Source organism: Athene noctua, chromosome 1 (assembly GCF_965140245.1).
Source record: "Athene noctua chromosome 1, bAthNoc1.hap1.1, whole genome shotgun sequence".
NCBI lineage: Eukaryota > Metazoa > Chordata > Aves > Strigiformes > Strigidae > Athene > Athene noctua.
Window position 1 is genome coordinate 245,911,383 of NC_134037.1, and position 16,092 is coordinate 245,927,474.

General features: G+C 37.5%; 1 protein-coding gene across 5 annotated transcripts in view; it reads left to right on the top strand.

Annotated features, from left to right (window-relative positions):
- The first annotated feature begins 807 nt into the window (after positions 1-807).
- The window catches only part of PSPC1 (paraspeckle component 1), a 67,709-nt gene continuing 52,424 nt past the window's right edge, over positions 808-16,092 (top strand). For all 5 annotated transcript variants that reach the window (XM_074915853.1, XM_074915871.1, XM_074915880.1 and 2 more), the window contains exons 1-6: positions 808-1,284; positions 3,119-3,420; positions 6,046-6,141; positions 7,144-7,340; positions 12,300-12,384; positions 13,360-13,468. In XM_074915853.1, coding sequence (XP_074771954.1) covers positions 910-1,284; positions 3,119-3,420; positions 6,046-6,141; positions 7,144-7,340; positions 12,300-12,384; positions 13,360-13,468 — 1,164 coding nt within the window. In that variant the 5' untranslated portion in view covers positions 808-909. The remainder of the gene's footprint in view (positions 1,285-3,118; positions 3,421-6,045; positions 6,142-7,143; positions 7,341-12,299; positions 12,385-13,359; positions 13,469-16,092) is intronic.

Sequence of the window (16,092 nt, forward strand, 5' to 3'; positions counted from 1 at the left end):
GGCAAGAAGAAAACCGTACTCCTGTGCTGTGGACGAGACACGCAGTTCTAGTTACAAGGGGTGTCCAAGGAAAGAAACGTTTGACTTCAGGCCTCTTAGAAGAAAGTAATTACATGTATAGTGAAAGCTGCTGCCCGTTAAGAAGTTGTTCTGTGAGCAGATGTAACAAAGCCTCCTCCCCCCTCAGATTGGTCTCCCACATCTAACTCAGTGAACGCTTTCCCTGCGCTGTCTGCGGGTCCTCCCTCTCACCTCCACTGCACAGTCCCTGGGGTTTTCTTCCCCCAGGCTCTTCCCCTGCAGGCGCCTCAGCATCTCCCGTGTTATGCGTACTTTCCTCCCCACCCGCCTGCCTGTCCCTCAGGGGAGACCCCACCAAGGGGTTCCTCCGCCTGGGGACAGACTGCTTGCAGGCCCCGGACACTTCTGAGGCCACGACTCTAATCCAGTACGGTTGCGTCTGCGGCTGCTCCCCGCGCGGGCGCGCCAGGCCCCAAGGGAGCCGAGCTAGGAGGGAAGCTTCTGAGGGGGCTATCTTGTCAGGCAGTGCAACCCGCTGGCACACAGCTGTCTCTGCAGACGCAAGGACGGATCTCTCGCGGTCCGAGGCGAGCTCGCCTCTATTCCGGAGCTTAAAAGGAAGAACCAGCCTGAGGGAGGCAGCGCACCATGGGCTCCCACGGCCGCGCACAACAGCGCATGCGCAGACTCCGCGCCCTGGAACGAGCAGGAGCCGCGGCGGTGGAGGCCGCGCGGGCGGCGGTGGGCGGGGCCTTCCTCAGGGACGTTACAACTCGTCGAGGTTGGCGGCGGCGCCATTTTGAATTGGCGGAGGGTCGGAGGTGGTGGTTGCTGAACCGGGCTCCGCGTCCTCCGAGAAAAGCACCAAGAAAGGAACGAGGTCTGAATATGGCAGCGAATAGGAACTTGAAGCAAGTGCGGATCGAGAATAGCTCCCCAGCGGCGCCGCTGGGCATGGTGGGGGGGGGCGGCGGCAACCTGAAGGGATTGCGGGGCCTAGAAACGGAGAGTGAGGCAGCGGCGGCCATGGCGCTAGTGCCGAGCAAAGAAGGTGGCGATGAAGAGCAGGAGGTTGGGTTCACCATCGATATCAAAAGCTTTCTCAAACCTGGCGAGAAGAGCTACACGCAGCGCTGCCGGCTGTTCGTGGGGAATCTGCCTACTGATATCACCGAGGAAGATTTCAAGCGCCTCTTCGAGCGCTACGGGGAGCCTAGCGAGGTTTTCATCAATCGGGACCGTGGCTTTGGCTTCATTCGTCTGGTGAGGATTCGCGCGAGCCTCCGTAGCTGCCCCGTAACTCAGGGGCTGCCTTTGCAAGCGGGAGATTTCTGTCCCCTGCTCCCCCCACCTGCCTCTCCTTGTCGGACGGATGTAAAAAAAGCCAGTATCTGTCCCTCATTCTCTTTCTTTTTGCTGCTAGCACTGTCTCCTCCTATTCCTTATCTTTCTCAGCCCTCCTCTGTTTGTTTCCATATATTCAGGCTAGAAGCCTGCGTTGTGAGGAGCCTTCCCAGCCCCTCGCGTTTAGCTTCCCACCTCACTACGTGATACTCCGCTGGTTTTAGGGTTACCGTTTACGTGCTAGTAGCATGGGTACTCCAGTGAATGGAAGATGTGGTTGCGCGGTCTGCTTTGTTCATGTAATACTAGTATAAAAATTTTTCTCACTTAATTGGGAGATTTTTTTGTACTTTAGGATTACAGAAAAAAAAATTATTTGTGCACAAGCAAATTTCAGCCTGTACAGTTCATGATGAGTATAGGTTTCGTCTATGAAAACACAGTTAATCTTAGACTGGACGGGATTCTTTAGAAATACCACTGCTCACACGTGATTAAAACCAACATGTAATCTCAGAATTGCTAAGAAATGTGCTCTTGGATTGTTTAAATTACTTGTGTCTAGATATGACTAGGTTTTTAGGGGTAATACGATATTCGATCAAATATGGTCAAGTTGGGCATGCAAAAAGGAATAATCTAAAAAGCTTTTGGTACTGTATTTAAATGTCAATTTAATGTACAGGATTAATTTTCATGATGGCCATGTCTGGAATGCACTGATATCGTTCTGGGAATAGCTTTAGAGTGCTTTGGGTATATCTAGTTACGATTTTTCCATATATTTTACTGATTAGGATTTTTTTCTTTTTAATTGTCATCTTAAAGATAAGTGCTTGCGGAATTCTGCCATACATCTTTTACCCTGAGAATTCCCCAGCCTGAAATAGCAATTTTCCGGAGGAAGTGCGATACATTTACATGTCATTACTCAGTTTTGTATGTAATACAGATTAGATACATCTTTTATCTGAACTTCCTTTTTACGTTATATTTAGGGAATATTCTGTTTTTTAACCATTTACCTCGTCAGTTGAACTATGGAGAAAATGGCTAAGATCTAAAGAATAATTTCTTTAAATGTAAGGGATTGCAGGTATCAAACTTGGTGAAAATCTTTGAAATAAAAAAAGGCAGGTTTTGATGCAGGCTGTCTCATGGATGTGGGTGCAGAAAAGCTGTAAATGTGAGAAGAATGAATACATGAGCAGAGAAGGTAGTTTCATCATTTGTTGATGGAATTGGATATTGAGAGTTCATCCAACAGTGGTAATGAAGAAGTGTGGTATTTTCATTTACTTAAAAACAAAACAAACACCCAAACCCAAAACAGTTTAGATCCTGTAGTGTAATCTTGGAAAATACTGTTTCCTACTATATGGAGCTAGGGATGGAGAATATAAACATTTGAGTAAGTAAATATAAAAAAGCATCAAGTTTTCAACTTTCTACTAAAAGCCTTTATAGAACAGCACAAACGTATCCACCATGAGAATTTGTTAAATCCTCTAATGTGCAACAAAAATTTGTGCCTATTTTGGTTTTTAGAATAAATCATAGGAGATGACAAATGCATATTTTTTTTCAATCGGTGGGCAGACACTTTGGGGCGGGTGGGGGAGGGAATTGAATGGCACTGATGCTGTTGTGCTCAAGTTATGGAAAAAACCTCTTACTTGGGGGGGCAAGGAACACAAAAGTGTCTGTTGTCTTTGAAAATAAAATATATAAAATATTTTATATCTTGAAAAAGGAATCGAGGACACTGGCTGAAATAGCAAAGGCAGAACTTGATGGTACTATTTTGAAGAGCAGACCACTTCGAATTCGATTTGCTACACATGGAGCTGCCCTAACGGTCAAGAATCTTTCACCGGTGGTTTCTAATGAGCTGCTGGAACAAGCATTCTCTCAGTTCGGGCCAGTGGAAAGAGCTGTTGTTGTAGTAGATGATCGGGGCAGAGCTACAGGAAAAGGTTTCGTAGAGTTTGCAGCAAAACCTCCAGCACGGAAAGCTCTAGAAAGATGCAGTGATGGGGCATTCTTGCTAACAACGTAAGTTTACGGGCTTCTGTTTGAATTTGTGTGAATATATATTTCTGATGTGAGAAAACCTGCATTTGTGGGTATTCCCTAGTTCTTTATTTTTAGGTTATGAAACCCATGAGGTGAGAAATTAAGGTGTTTTACATCAATATCCCAAATACTTGTAATTTTTTTGGTGAGGAAAACCATCTTTTTCTTCTTACTGTTTATAAGACTTGTAATTACCATATGAGAGTCTGATAGTGTTTTGTTTTTTCTTGTCTATATGCAATACTACTTTTCCTTCTCTATATAGTAGGGCTTTTGCTAATGAGCCTTTATTTTCATTGATTGCATTCTTCCTGATCACAGTAACAGTGTGACAAAATTAATATTCCTGTTTCTTAGCAGTAGTGTGTGTACTACATTGCTGATACTTCAGTAAACTCAGAAAAGTGTTCTTGTGTTTATTTCTATCTCAAAAGTTTTATTTGTGGCTTGACAGTCCAGAAGTACTTTTCTTTTTGAAAATGATGGCTTAGATTCTGCAGAAGTTTATGGCAACGATCTCTGGAAAACTTTCTATTTCAAGGGCTGGCAAGCAAGCTTGCAAATTACAGCACTTTCTCTTGCATCTGTGATTTCTGTACTTGCTGAAGAGAGTTAACTGGTGTGCTTTAACACATTCACTAGTGACATTTTCAAATGCTTTCTTAAAGACTCCGTGAAATGATCGATATTCGGGATTTAAAAAAAATACTATTTTTCTAATTATCATTTGGAAAAACAGGGCTGTGATTCCACAGCATGGAAGCTTGCTGCCATCAAATTGGGGAACTTTTAGGGTTTTTTCTCTTACTGCCCTGGCTGTGTTGTTGATCTTTTATCTGCTTGAGAATTTATGATACTCCATAAGCCACTTGTGCTTGCTGAAACAATAGAAAAGTATTCAGCTGTCTTTGAGTTCATTTTGGCTGTTTAAGCACGTGAAGGTGCCTGCTAACATGGGTGCTACGAACATCAGGTCCCACAGAGGATAAAGTAGGAGAAAATATTGCCACGAGGAGTTTGCAGGTGGGGAAGGGGTCTGGAACTCCGTTGTATTGTGATAATTTCATAAATCTTGTGTACCACTGAACTGATCTGGTGGCTATGCAGTGAATTCAATCTGAATACGCCTTTACTGTTATCTGTAGGTGCCAGCAATTTGTTCTTATCCCCTGGGTTTTCTTGGTGTTAGTATTTGAATGGAAGCACAGAGAGCCAGACAAGGGAACTCATGTAGTTCAGTTTCACATGAATGCTATTCTTGGTGTGAGAGATGTGGCAGAGAAAAAGAAGCTAGGGTATAAGTGTTCCTGTTTTATCAGTTGGATAGATTAGTTGGTTTGAAATGATCATCTAACTGTGGCCTGAGTGAATAAAAAGCACTTAATCTTTTTCTTAGGTGGCTGACATGTTCCCCAATGCACAGTTGCAAAGAGAATTAGCATGAATCTGTTGCCATGATGCTTTGATGTTTTGCTTGAGAGTCTAAAATTTTACTTAGCTGAAAACTCTGCCTGATCAGAAGAAAATCTTTAAATTCATGGGCTAAATATATCAAAACTAGGCATTTGAAATGTCAATTTAGAGATCTAAAATCGTTTTAAATCATAACTTGTTAACACCACAGTTCAGTTGCATTTAAGTTAACAGAACTGCCAGCAATTACCGTGTAGATAACATCAGGAGAAGCAGTTGCTGAGTTGTGCTCTGTGTTTCCAGATTTTATCTTTTTAATCTGCACTCGATGCCCAAAGGTTTCTTCTTTGGCTGTTGTTAAAATATATATTTTTTTTTGTGAAAAGATCTGCAACGTGAAATATTTATTGTGTTTCACACCTTTAAGTGCTGGAGTTTAAAAAATAGTGTCTCTAGCTCTTCTTTCTGCTTTAAGATGTGTATTATAGGCTGTGCTTGCAAGACTGATTCAGAGAGCTTTTTATGCAATTCAGGATCCTTATACTTCTGACCTTGGCAGTATTGGCTAATACTTGCCTCTGATTACTACAGATAATGAGAATTCAAGGATGCTATTTTCAAAGATAAATTAGGATTCTGATTTGTGAGATTTTGGTTGTTCAAAGAATGGGTCTTAAATAACTTAAGCAGAAATGGTTTTTTATTTATCACTGGAACATTAATGCCAAATTACCAGCTGTTTTCAATTGGAGAGTAACTTAATATTCTGTGAAAATATGAGTAGGTTGTGTTGTTGTTTTGGGTTTGTTTGGTGCTTTCCCAATTAATCATGGCCCCTGTGTTGCCTCACTGATGAAAACAAAAAGGTAGTTCCTTCCTAAATATTTTCTAACTGTTTGTAGATGGTTTTGATTTTTTTTTTTTAATCTTTAAATACTTCTTAGCAAATAGAACTGCATCAAGTATATTATGGTTTCTAGGCAAAATAGCTGGTTTTGGGTATCGAAACAATTATTTTCAAAGATAATTCTTAAAATCGGAATCCATTGGAATTCTAGAATTTAAGAAGAATTTGCAAGAGACAGGAATTATGGATAATGTATGTTAGCTTTGTGGAGTGTTTCCTCAACATACTAAAATAACTTTAACTGCTTAATTTATGATTCAATTATTAAATAAACTGTCTTCCAGAACACCTCGACCTGTTGTTGTAGAACCAATGGAGCAATTTGATGATGAAGATGGGCTCCCAGAGAAGCTAATGCAAAAAACACAACAGTATCACAAGTAAGTTGTGTTTAGCTTTATTTTATAAAACTTAATTTATATACTTAGCATATATTTACCAAGCTAACTAGTTTTTATTTCTGAGTTTGTGTAACAGGAAGTAGTGGTTTCTATGTTGTGCTGTCTTTTTGTCAAAGGATTAAATAAGACCTTGCCAAGATATCCTAATCATAGTAAAATTCAGGCTTAACTTTTGGGTTTAACGGTCTGTGCACTTACTAAAGTAGATCGATTCCTGGCCTACACTAAAATCCATTGGAGCTTGTTGCCCACTAAAGTATAGCTTTTATGGATTAGGGGTGTGGTCTAATTTGGCAGAGATTTATATACCCACAGATCTTTTGTTCTCTGAATAGCTGTTTGTAAAGTCAGTGGGGTGTAAATCTTTACAGCTTCCACGGTTCAGATAAAACTTTGAGCATGACATGAGAAAGTGAGTCTTCATTATGAGGTGAAAGAGAAGTCACCTAATCTGATAATATTTAATATTGAAATTTGATTGCCATTTAGAAATCATGTTGCTGGAAGCTAAAATGCTTATTCAGGTAAGGCTGTGGAATACCACCTTTTAAAAATATGTCGCTATTATGTACAATATTAGTATTAGAATGTGAAATAACATGTTTGTACCTTTTAATGTTTAGAGACTGGCTAATATTTTGAGCTGTCTAGTAAGCTTTGATATTTATTTAATAACTTTTTATAAAATGCCTCTTTAGAAAGCTGAACACAGTTAATCTAGTGTTGCGGCTTAGTATTATACTGTGTAAATAAAAATTTTTAAAAGTATAGAAATTGAACAGGTTTATTTGGATGGTTTCTCTGGTCACATCACTTGTCTTTGCAGCTGAATTAAGCTTTGACTTGTTTAGAATTTAGTCATGACAGGTTTATTTAAAGTCAGATCTACACTTGAAGTGATTGTTTATAAATTCTTTGGCTGTTACAGCTGTTGATCTAAATGTGTCCTTCTGTACATTTTAACTGCTAAATTTTCATTAGGGAAAGAGAGCAGCCTCCACGTTTTGCTCAGCCTGGAACATTTGAGTTTGAGTATGCTTCACGGTGGAAGGCTCTTGATGAGATGGAAAAGCAACAGCGTGAACAGGTTGACAGGAACATTAGAGAAGCCAAAGAGAAACTAGAGGCAGAAATGGAAGCAGCTAGACATGAGCATCAGCTAATGCTGATGAGGCAAGGTAAAGTCAGATAATCTACTAGTATTAAATTTGTTTTGTCACACATTTTCTTTGTGTCACATATTGAGCTGTATGCTAAACTTGGAGATTTTGCTAGACACTAAGTTCATTAAACTGAGAAAAAGGAATTAATATTTCTCCTTACACATATTCCTTGGTGATTTGCCAAGATGGATTAAGAAATTGAGAAAGGATTGTCTAGGTCTGTTCACTTAAATTTGTCTAGTCTTAAGTAGTTTATGTAAAAAAATTGAATGGTTGCTACACAATCATAAGTAAAATTATTTTCCATTTTTGATGGTGCTTATGGGACTAAATAGGAGTTAAGTACTGTTTGTGGGCTATGTGCAGGAAAAAACAAAAATGGTAGCTGGTACTTCTGTTCACCTCTGGTCTAATTTAAAATGCTTCAATACCTAATGTTACTTTTTTTTTCCTTTGAAACCCTTCTGAGAAATCTGATGTGCACATAGTATTATAGATAGATATGCAATAGCTCACAGTTGCCATGAATTTTAGTCATTCTTGAAACTTTAAGATCACGAATCCCCTTGTTTGTAATTGTTTGGACATCTGCTAGTGTTGGGGCAAAAGTCCTCTAGAAATTGCTTTCAAGCCTTATCTTTAAGAATGGAGATAAGTGGAGCTTGTTTTTCTTGGACAGAGAAGACAATGGCAGGGCGAGTATCTGATACTTTGTTTGTTAGCATTCTTTGCAAAACATGTTTTCCACAGAATGCTGTGGACATGCAATCACTGCTTTCCAGTTCAGAAAAACTGACCTGTTGGAAAGGATCTCAAGGTTTGTTGCATAAATGAAACAGTGAAGTTTTGAGGTTTTTTAATTCTAATTTAAGGGAGATCATGGCTACCTGAAAAAATTCTTATTTCTAAGATTGTTGGATCATAAGACAGTACAATATGATAACTAGCTTGATAGACTGAATAAGAGTGCCTTGTAATTTTAAAGGAATTTGAACTTCTTGAGATTCTAAGTAGTGGATACATTTCAAAACTTAAACCCAGGTAACTCATACAAGCTGTTTGCTGCAATTATTTGTCTTTATTTTATGCTTGCTCTTAAGAAAAGACATTTTTGTTGGTAGTACGACTTCCCTACACAAGACTGGTTTATCTTATTGGTTTTTTGCTGACTTGAATGACGTGTTGAAAATACCTGTATGAGCCGGATTAGAGTATTAACAAGGTTGGTGGAATTAAAGCACCTAAATGCTTGGATATATTGAATGTAAACACATATAGTCTTTTAAATTTGTTTTAAAACATTTTAATAACTGGAAAAGACTAAAAGGAGCATATTTCAATTTTTATTCAGTATTTTTAAATGTACTGCAACTGAAAGTTGCCATTAGGAAAAAGTTTACTAAGCCTGTTTTTTCTAAATAGACATGCTTGCTTTTAGTGTGAAATCGTATTATTTATATAAGGTCTTATACTGAAATACAGAGCATAATGAAATAAAACACTGGTTTGAAATGTCAGATAGTTATTGCAGCACCTGAAATTAAAACTGTCAAATTGTTTCTTGGTTTATTTTCCAAGCAAACAATACTAAAGCATTTGGTTTGCATGTAAGCATAAGTGTATCTTACAGGTGAGGAATGTGAATGTGATATAACAGCAGTAATACATAGTACAGCCCCACCCCACCCCCTTTTCAATTAGATGTACGTTTTAAATTTTGTGTATATGCCTCTACTTGATGGCAAGGTTAGGGATTAGTTTTTCTTAAATTATCCTGCCATTGATGTTTTAAACTGAGACAAGGTGACAGTGGCCTGTTTATTAAGATAGGAAAGGTCTTGATGGTAAAACGTGGGAGAAGAGCTTAGGTATGTTTTGTGAATATAAGGGTTTCTTTTAAGGGCACTGTGAAGGAAAAAATAATCCTTTTTTTGAATATCTGTTAAGCTCTGCTTCTGTATGCAGAAGCAAGAGAATTAGTCCTTCCATTAAAGATCTATTAGAACATGAATGCTTTGGGTGCTAATATTCCAGTGAGGAAAGATGCTTTTTGTTAGTGTGGGAATAGGGTTTTTCCTTCCCCATTTGGTTAACAGAGTACTTGTCTTTGATGTTAAATAGTTTGGAATTTTGTTCAGATTGTTAGATTTCTGTCTATTCACCTGCTGATGTTTGCAAAGCTCTAGGGGCTAGTAAAAATTCCTTCTGTTTTAATCTTGCCTCCAGCTTCAGTGTGTATGAAAATAAGGTGTTTTTTTCTTTTGTATTTATCTTCAGACATTAGCTGCTTTTAAGTCTTGGTCTGAACAATGTCTCTGAGTGTAAGTTCAGATCATGCCAAGAATATTAATTACATTAATGAGATTGCATCACAGGGCTTTTAAGAAAGGTGCAATGAAACTTTTGAGGCACCAGAACCTAGAGTTAATATTTTTGTATACCTGATGCACAAACTACAGGTTTAAAGGTATATTGAATTGGTTTTTCTGAAATAGGAAATGAAATATATTAATTTTCAGGGGCTACAAAGAAAATGGGAAGGGTGAGCTTACTAGAGTCTATATACTCCCAAGGGTGAAGGTTTTATAGAATTTGCTTTAGGAGAGCTAGCAGGACTTGAACGTAGAAACGTGTTGGCTTAAGTACTTGGGTTTTTGTGGTGTGGTATTAATACTTAAGGTAGACTTCATTCTTTTGATACGTGTAACTTTTCACTTTTAAGTGTCATGTTTTGACAGATTGAGTCAGAAGTAATTTATAAAGCAGAACATGTATTTTCATGTGTAAGTAAATTGTCATGATGTTTCTCATCTGCATATTGGTGATATGCTTCAGATTTTTGTAAATATTCTTTCACAATGGTGGTTAAATAGTTTATGAAAATACTGAAAAATGTGACTGAATTTAACCAGAACCTTCATTGTCTGTTATGTGGAAGCTGAGCATTTCTTTTCCATTCTTAGAACCTGTAAAATCAGCAGCTACAACAACTTAAAAATCTTTTTGGACTTGATATTCCTGCTTGTAGGATTAACTTCTGAGGTGAGAGTACACTTTCACCTTCTGCCCTCTGCTCTGCAGAAGGTTGAGGATAAAATGAAGACCTTGCCCTTTTTTAAGCACACGAAAGCGCAGAACCTAATAACAATGCTTTCTGTATTTTCTTAACAGCTGCTTTAGTGCAGGATTTTTCTATTCAGAGAAAGGGCCTGTGTCTAGCATATGTCAGTCCAGAATTACCATCATTGCAGAGTATGAATGGCTCTGTGCCCAGCCCCAATCTCTAGATCTGTATTTTCATTTGGCTAGTAAGCCTTTGTGCCAAGATTCTGCTATTGTCAAATGGTACTGGATCATATACTGATATGCTGAACTTTAAAATACTAACAGTTTCAGGAGAGTCAATAGTCAGAACTAGGCTATGGAAAAAAATTACGAGGATGCTGGAAGAAGTAGGATTCTACACCTTAAGAATAAATGGGAGAAAATGATAAATTGGTAGCAATTAGTGGTAGAGAGAAAATAGGAAGTCCTGTGCTAGTGTCTTAACACAAGAAAACAGGGAATGCTACTTAAATTTGAAAGAATGAAGAACTGAAAAGGAAACATCTTTTCCCACAGTGAAGAATATTGAGCATAGTATGGGTCAGTTACTGATGTCAGTAATACTCCCAGACAAATTAAAGGTTAATTTTAAAAGAAAGTGCACTTGTACTCTGAAATAATCTAAAGAAAAAAGTGTACTTGTGGCTCTCCCTGCGTATTGGGATAGCAGTGGCCAAGCCTTCTGTGTCAAGCACAGTTGTAAAGAAGTAGTCCTCAGACTCTGTGATTTGAGTGCATCTTCAGTGTAATCATACTCTATTCAAGTGTGAAATGTGTTAATTTTGCAGAAGAGATTGGAAAAGCAAGCCTGCAAAATGTGCTTGAGAAAGGACTTCTGATGTCAGTAAGGAAGCTGTGAGAGTAAAAATCTGATAATCTTCTTTATTAGAAAAGAAAACAAATACTTGGTATTTTGCTGAAATGTACTGGCCATTGTAGTTGGTTTTGGATATTAAAGTAAAAGGTTAAGGTGTAATAATATATGCTGATGCAAGTTTGAGGAGAGTGATTTGCATAGCTAAAGAGGCTATAATTAGTATAGTTAAGAGGTGCGTAGAGAAATGTGTGGAGTAGTTGAACTAAAGCATAAAAGACCTCATGGTTTCTATAAATAATGTCATGTGAAGATAGGAAAGGCAAACAACTGCTTTCTAACAAAAGATAGAATTAATATTCATTGAAGAAATAATAATTTGCCAGGCAGAAATCAGTAATGTCAGTGGTCAGAAACTAGTAAAGCAAAAGTAATTACTATTACTTGTGTGTTTGTTTAAGAGCATTTAAAGTGCTTTTTAAGAGGATAGCTGTTCCTTTCTGGTAGTGTTAAAAGACAAGACATTTGTAAGTTGCTGGAAGCAGAGTTCTGGTAAGTGGTAAACTTCTATGGAGGCTTGGATTACATCATGTGAAGTTCACAACACTTTTTTCTGATGTGTGCCATGTAGTGGTCTGCAATAGATAGTGGAAAGTATAAGCCCATATATATTGTACTAGTTTTCTTGCTGGTGTGACCTCAGTGGTACAGCATTGCGAGAAAACTGATGTCTTGCTCTAGATGTAAAACCAGGATGTGATTTAAGAGATTGAGAGGTTTTTTTTCTCCTTTTTGTTTGAGGGCTTCAGATTTGTTTCCATAACCTGCTTTGGAGGCTTTGCTAGTCCTGTACCTTTACATGTTTGTGAGCTGTCGATCCAGTGTGTTTTTTCATATACTAGACTTAGCTTTATGGAAAGCAACTAATTTCTTGTGTTGAGAAATTTCTTTAAAAATTGAATGTTAGAGCTGTAATCTGACAGTAATAGCAATTTTGTTTGTTGCCACATTGTTGATTGGGAGCTTTATCTTTATTACGTTTTTAATCCTGTTAGATCTCATGCGACGTCAAGAAGAATTGAGGCGTTTGGAAGAACTTCGAAATCAAGAACTTCAGAAACGCAAGCAGATACAATTGAGGTATTTTGTCTTCTCCTGTGCAAAGGTGTGGCATGCAGCTGCTATAGGCCTGTGTGAATACAGATACTCTAGCTTTTAGAGCCTGCTTTTGATATCAAATAAAAAATCGCTTGCTGTTAAAAAGTTGCTTTTCAAAAGCATAATGTGTGATGTTTCTGTTAATATTCTTGAACAGAAAAGTGATCACTTACGCTAATATATGAGCTTCAAGTATTTCTTGATTTTTTTCATTTATTTCAGCTCTACTATTTCCACTGTAAATTTTTTAGCTTTCTAAATAGCATAGAAATGTCTTAACAGATTTTTTTTTTTCATATTATTTATTTTAACCTTGTGACTTTAGCATAGCTGTAATAGAGATGTGCTTCTAAGATTTATGGACTGGTGATTCACATGTGGAATAGTAGCATTGCAGATTTATAGTCTGACAAGATTTTGGGGGGGATTTTCACATGATGCTATGCTATGTTGCGAACAGTTTTTCCTTTAACATCTAATTCATACAAATATTTGCTTTCCTGCCCCTGCTAAATTTAAGAAAATAGACGTAATATTATGTTGATTGAGTTTATACTTTTTATGTTAAATATCACAAGAAATGTAGATTAGAGCACAAACACCTCTCAGAGTGAAGAATGTATTTTTTTGGCAGTATTGAGATGTTTTAATCTGTAGTGACTTTTTAAAAAATGGCGTATTTTAACCTACTTACCAGTATGTAGCAGGAAGAGCCAGGTATAGAATCTCCTGGAATTGTAATTACCTGTATTCCAGTTAAAAAAAACCTCCAAACCCAAAAAACCTTCAATAATATTCAGACCTGTTAGGTGGAGTAGATCAGTGCCTTACTCTCTATATAAAAAAAAAAAAAAAAATTACCAGTTTTGTTTATATGCTTGATCTTATCTCCTGAGACCTATTACAAGCCTGAACAGGTCGAGTCTAAGTTGACATAGTTTTTGAAAAATATTCTAGACATGAAGAAGAACATCGGCGACGTGAAGAAGAGATGCTACGCCAGAGGGAACAGGAGGAATTGCGACGACAGCAGGAGGGAGGATTCAAGCCAAATTTCATGGACAATGTAAGTAATAGTCTATGACAAAAGTCCAAATCTCAAAAGAATTTTTTTATTGTAATATTTTTATATACTAGCTATTGTGCTGCCGTCTTCTTGTTTACTGTTTTTCCTTCAGTATTCCATTGTTCTCATGAGTTGTACAAATTTAGTAGTGTAGTTATTCTCTTGTACAGTGGCATCATTGTTATTTTTCCTACAAGCTGATGATGTAACACTTAAGGTGTTCAGATAATAATTTGCCTTTTTAATTTAGGAAATGATTTTTTTCTAATAAAATAACAGAATTTTTCTAAGTGGGAGGTCATGGGAATAAATTGTTTTCCATGAGGAGGTATTCTAGTTTGACTGAAGGTTTAATTTTTAAACCAGTTCAGGCTGCTAAGCTTGTTTGAATTGCTTGTTTTGGTTTATGCTTAACTTCATATGGAGTCTAAAATCACTTCCCCCTTTGTCCCTACTGTAAAACTAGATGAGGAATCTTTACTGAAGGAGACCAAAAGATTATAAAGGTGGAAAAAAAAATTGTCCTCTGCTATAATTTCTACATTATTTATATTAGTAATTTAGGTGTGTTCTGCCTCTGAAGACTCATCCTGCAGGACTAGCAAAATGGTGGTATCAGTGGAGTCAGCTTCTAAATTTTCATGGTGATCTATCATGGTCAAGGGTATGATTTTTTTTTTTTTTTTTTTCTACCAAACAAAGCAGTTAAACGCAACCTGTATTGTGAATGCTTTAGGTTTGTGTGAGAAGGTTACCTTTTACTGTTACAGCTATTCTTAGTGAGGAAGAAATAAATAAGCGATGCACACGGTGCTCTTTTACGTTATACCAACTGTAGTCTTCAGGAGGGAATTTTGGTCCCCTTCACAGGTCAAAAATAAACTTCTGGTTTCTCTGCTACTTTCTGATTTTCCATTTTGTCGAGGAAATAGCTATTTTGCATTCTGTACCACAACATTTTTCTGTAGGGTTGAGAAGAATGTTATTTTATATGTTCTGAGACATCCTAAGAGAAGTTAGAAAATAAGAGATTGCCTGTTTGCAAAAGGACATCTCTTTTCCTGTCCTCTGCCCATTAGTGTTTTTAGTAAAGATGAGGAGGAATCAAAGTTGTTCCTTTGATGTTACTAACATCTATCAGTTGATTTTCCTGATTGTATTTGGAGAAACTTGCAGCAGAAAACAATCATTTATTTCTGTATGTGCTCACACTGTAAAAGAAAACTGCTTTCAGCATGTCTTTTCTTTGGGGTGATGAAGATCAAGAATTCAAAACTCAGGATGTCCTTTAGCGTGTTCCCATATTATTATTAAACATAGTTTGTGAAGTAGCATATAACAATTGTCTGATGTAATTTAGAAATAGCATTTATTGATTGTGGCAATGCCAAATACAAAATTTCATTTCACCGTATCTTCATGTAGTGTCTTTTGGGGTGGTCTGATTTATGACCCTATAAGCTATCTGTCGAAATCCTCCTGTGGCTGATCGGTCAGACCCATGCTACTTGCTACAGGAAGGGGAAGCTGGGGAGCCAACCCTGACTTGAGGTGGAAGTAGCTCCCTCAGATTCCATTGCTAGTAGGAGATTGTGGCCTATATCCTGCAGCTTGGGGTGCTGGGGAAAACTAGATAACGTTGACCACAGCAACCTCTACTGGTTTTCTTCTTGAAGCTGTCTTGAGGTAGTGTTACTTAGCCTCTGTGCTTGAACTGCTTGCCGCAGTTTGGCCATCCTCATGCTTATCTACATCTTTAAATTCTGAACACTCTGTGAATAGAAACTGTTCAAGTTACATCGCAAAAATGTAGCATAAGAAGGGAAGAGGAATGGTTCAAATGGAAAGCACTTCAATCACTGTGCATAATTTTTTGTAACTTCTATAAGATGAAATTTGAGGGGGAAAGGTAGAGGTGGAAGAATGCTTTTCAAGAGTGTAGCTTTCCCACTGAATTGCATTACTGGAATTGTGTGTTCATCTGGAACTAATTAATACACTGCGAGAATATATAGATGTAGCTGTGCAGTAACAACCTTACCAAAAGGGTTATAAGTTATATAAAGGAATACATAGTCCAGGTGGTTTTTTTAACGTCATGTGAAGTTGAAGTGGCACATACAATTATTTTAAAAAAGTGTTTTCTCTAGTCTTCAGACTAGTATTCTGGTCGTGTTGATTTATGTTTTACTTCTAATGTCCTTTGAACTTCAAAAGAGGCAGAATTGAAACAAAAAACTGGAAGTGATGTATTTACTTTCTTTAGCAACTGTTTTTAGTAAGGGCAACTATGTAATTCTAAGCATGGCCTAGTATTTTATAGGCATTTGTTATAACAAGCCTTCAGATAACTGTACTTAAGTTTTACAGTGTGAAAGGGAGTTGGAAAAAAGCCTTTGCATTTTGCGGCGGCAAAGAATTGTAAACGTTATCTGCAGATTGCAAAATGATACGTCAGATCTTTTTTCAACTTAGTAGAATTTCCTATACAACTAATTTTTTTTTACTTATTCTTACTAATACTTGTTTACCGTGAACAGGCTCCATCTGGTAATTACTTATGGTCTCGGATTACCACTGTACATACACTGAAAAAAGTTATTACCTCTTTTAAGAGTTTAAAA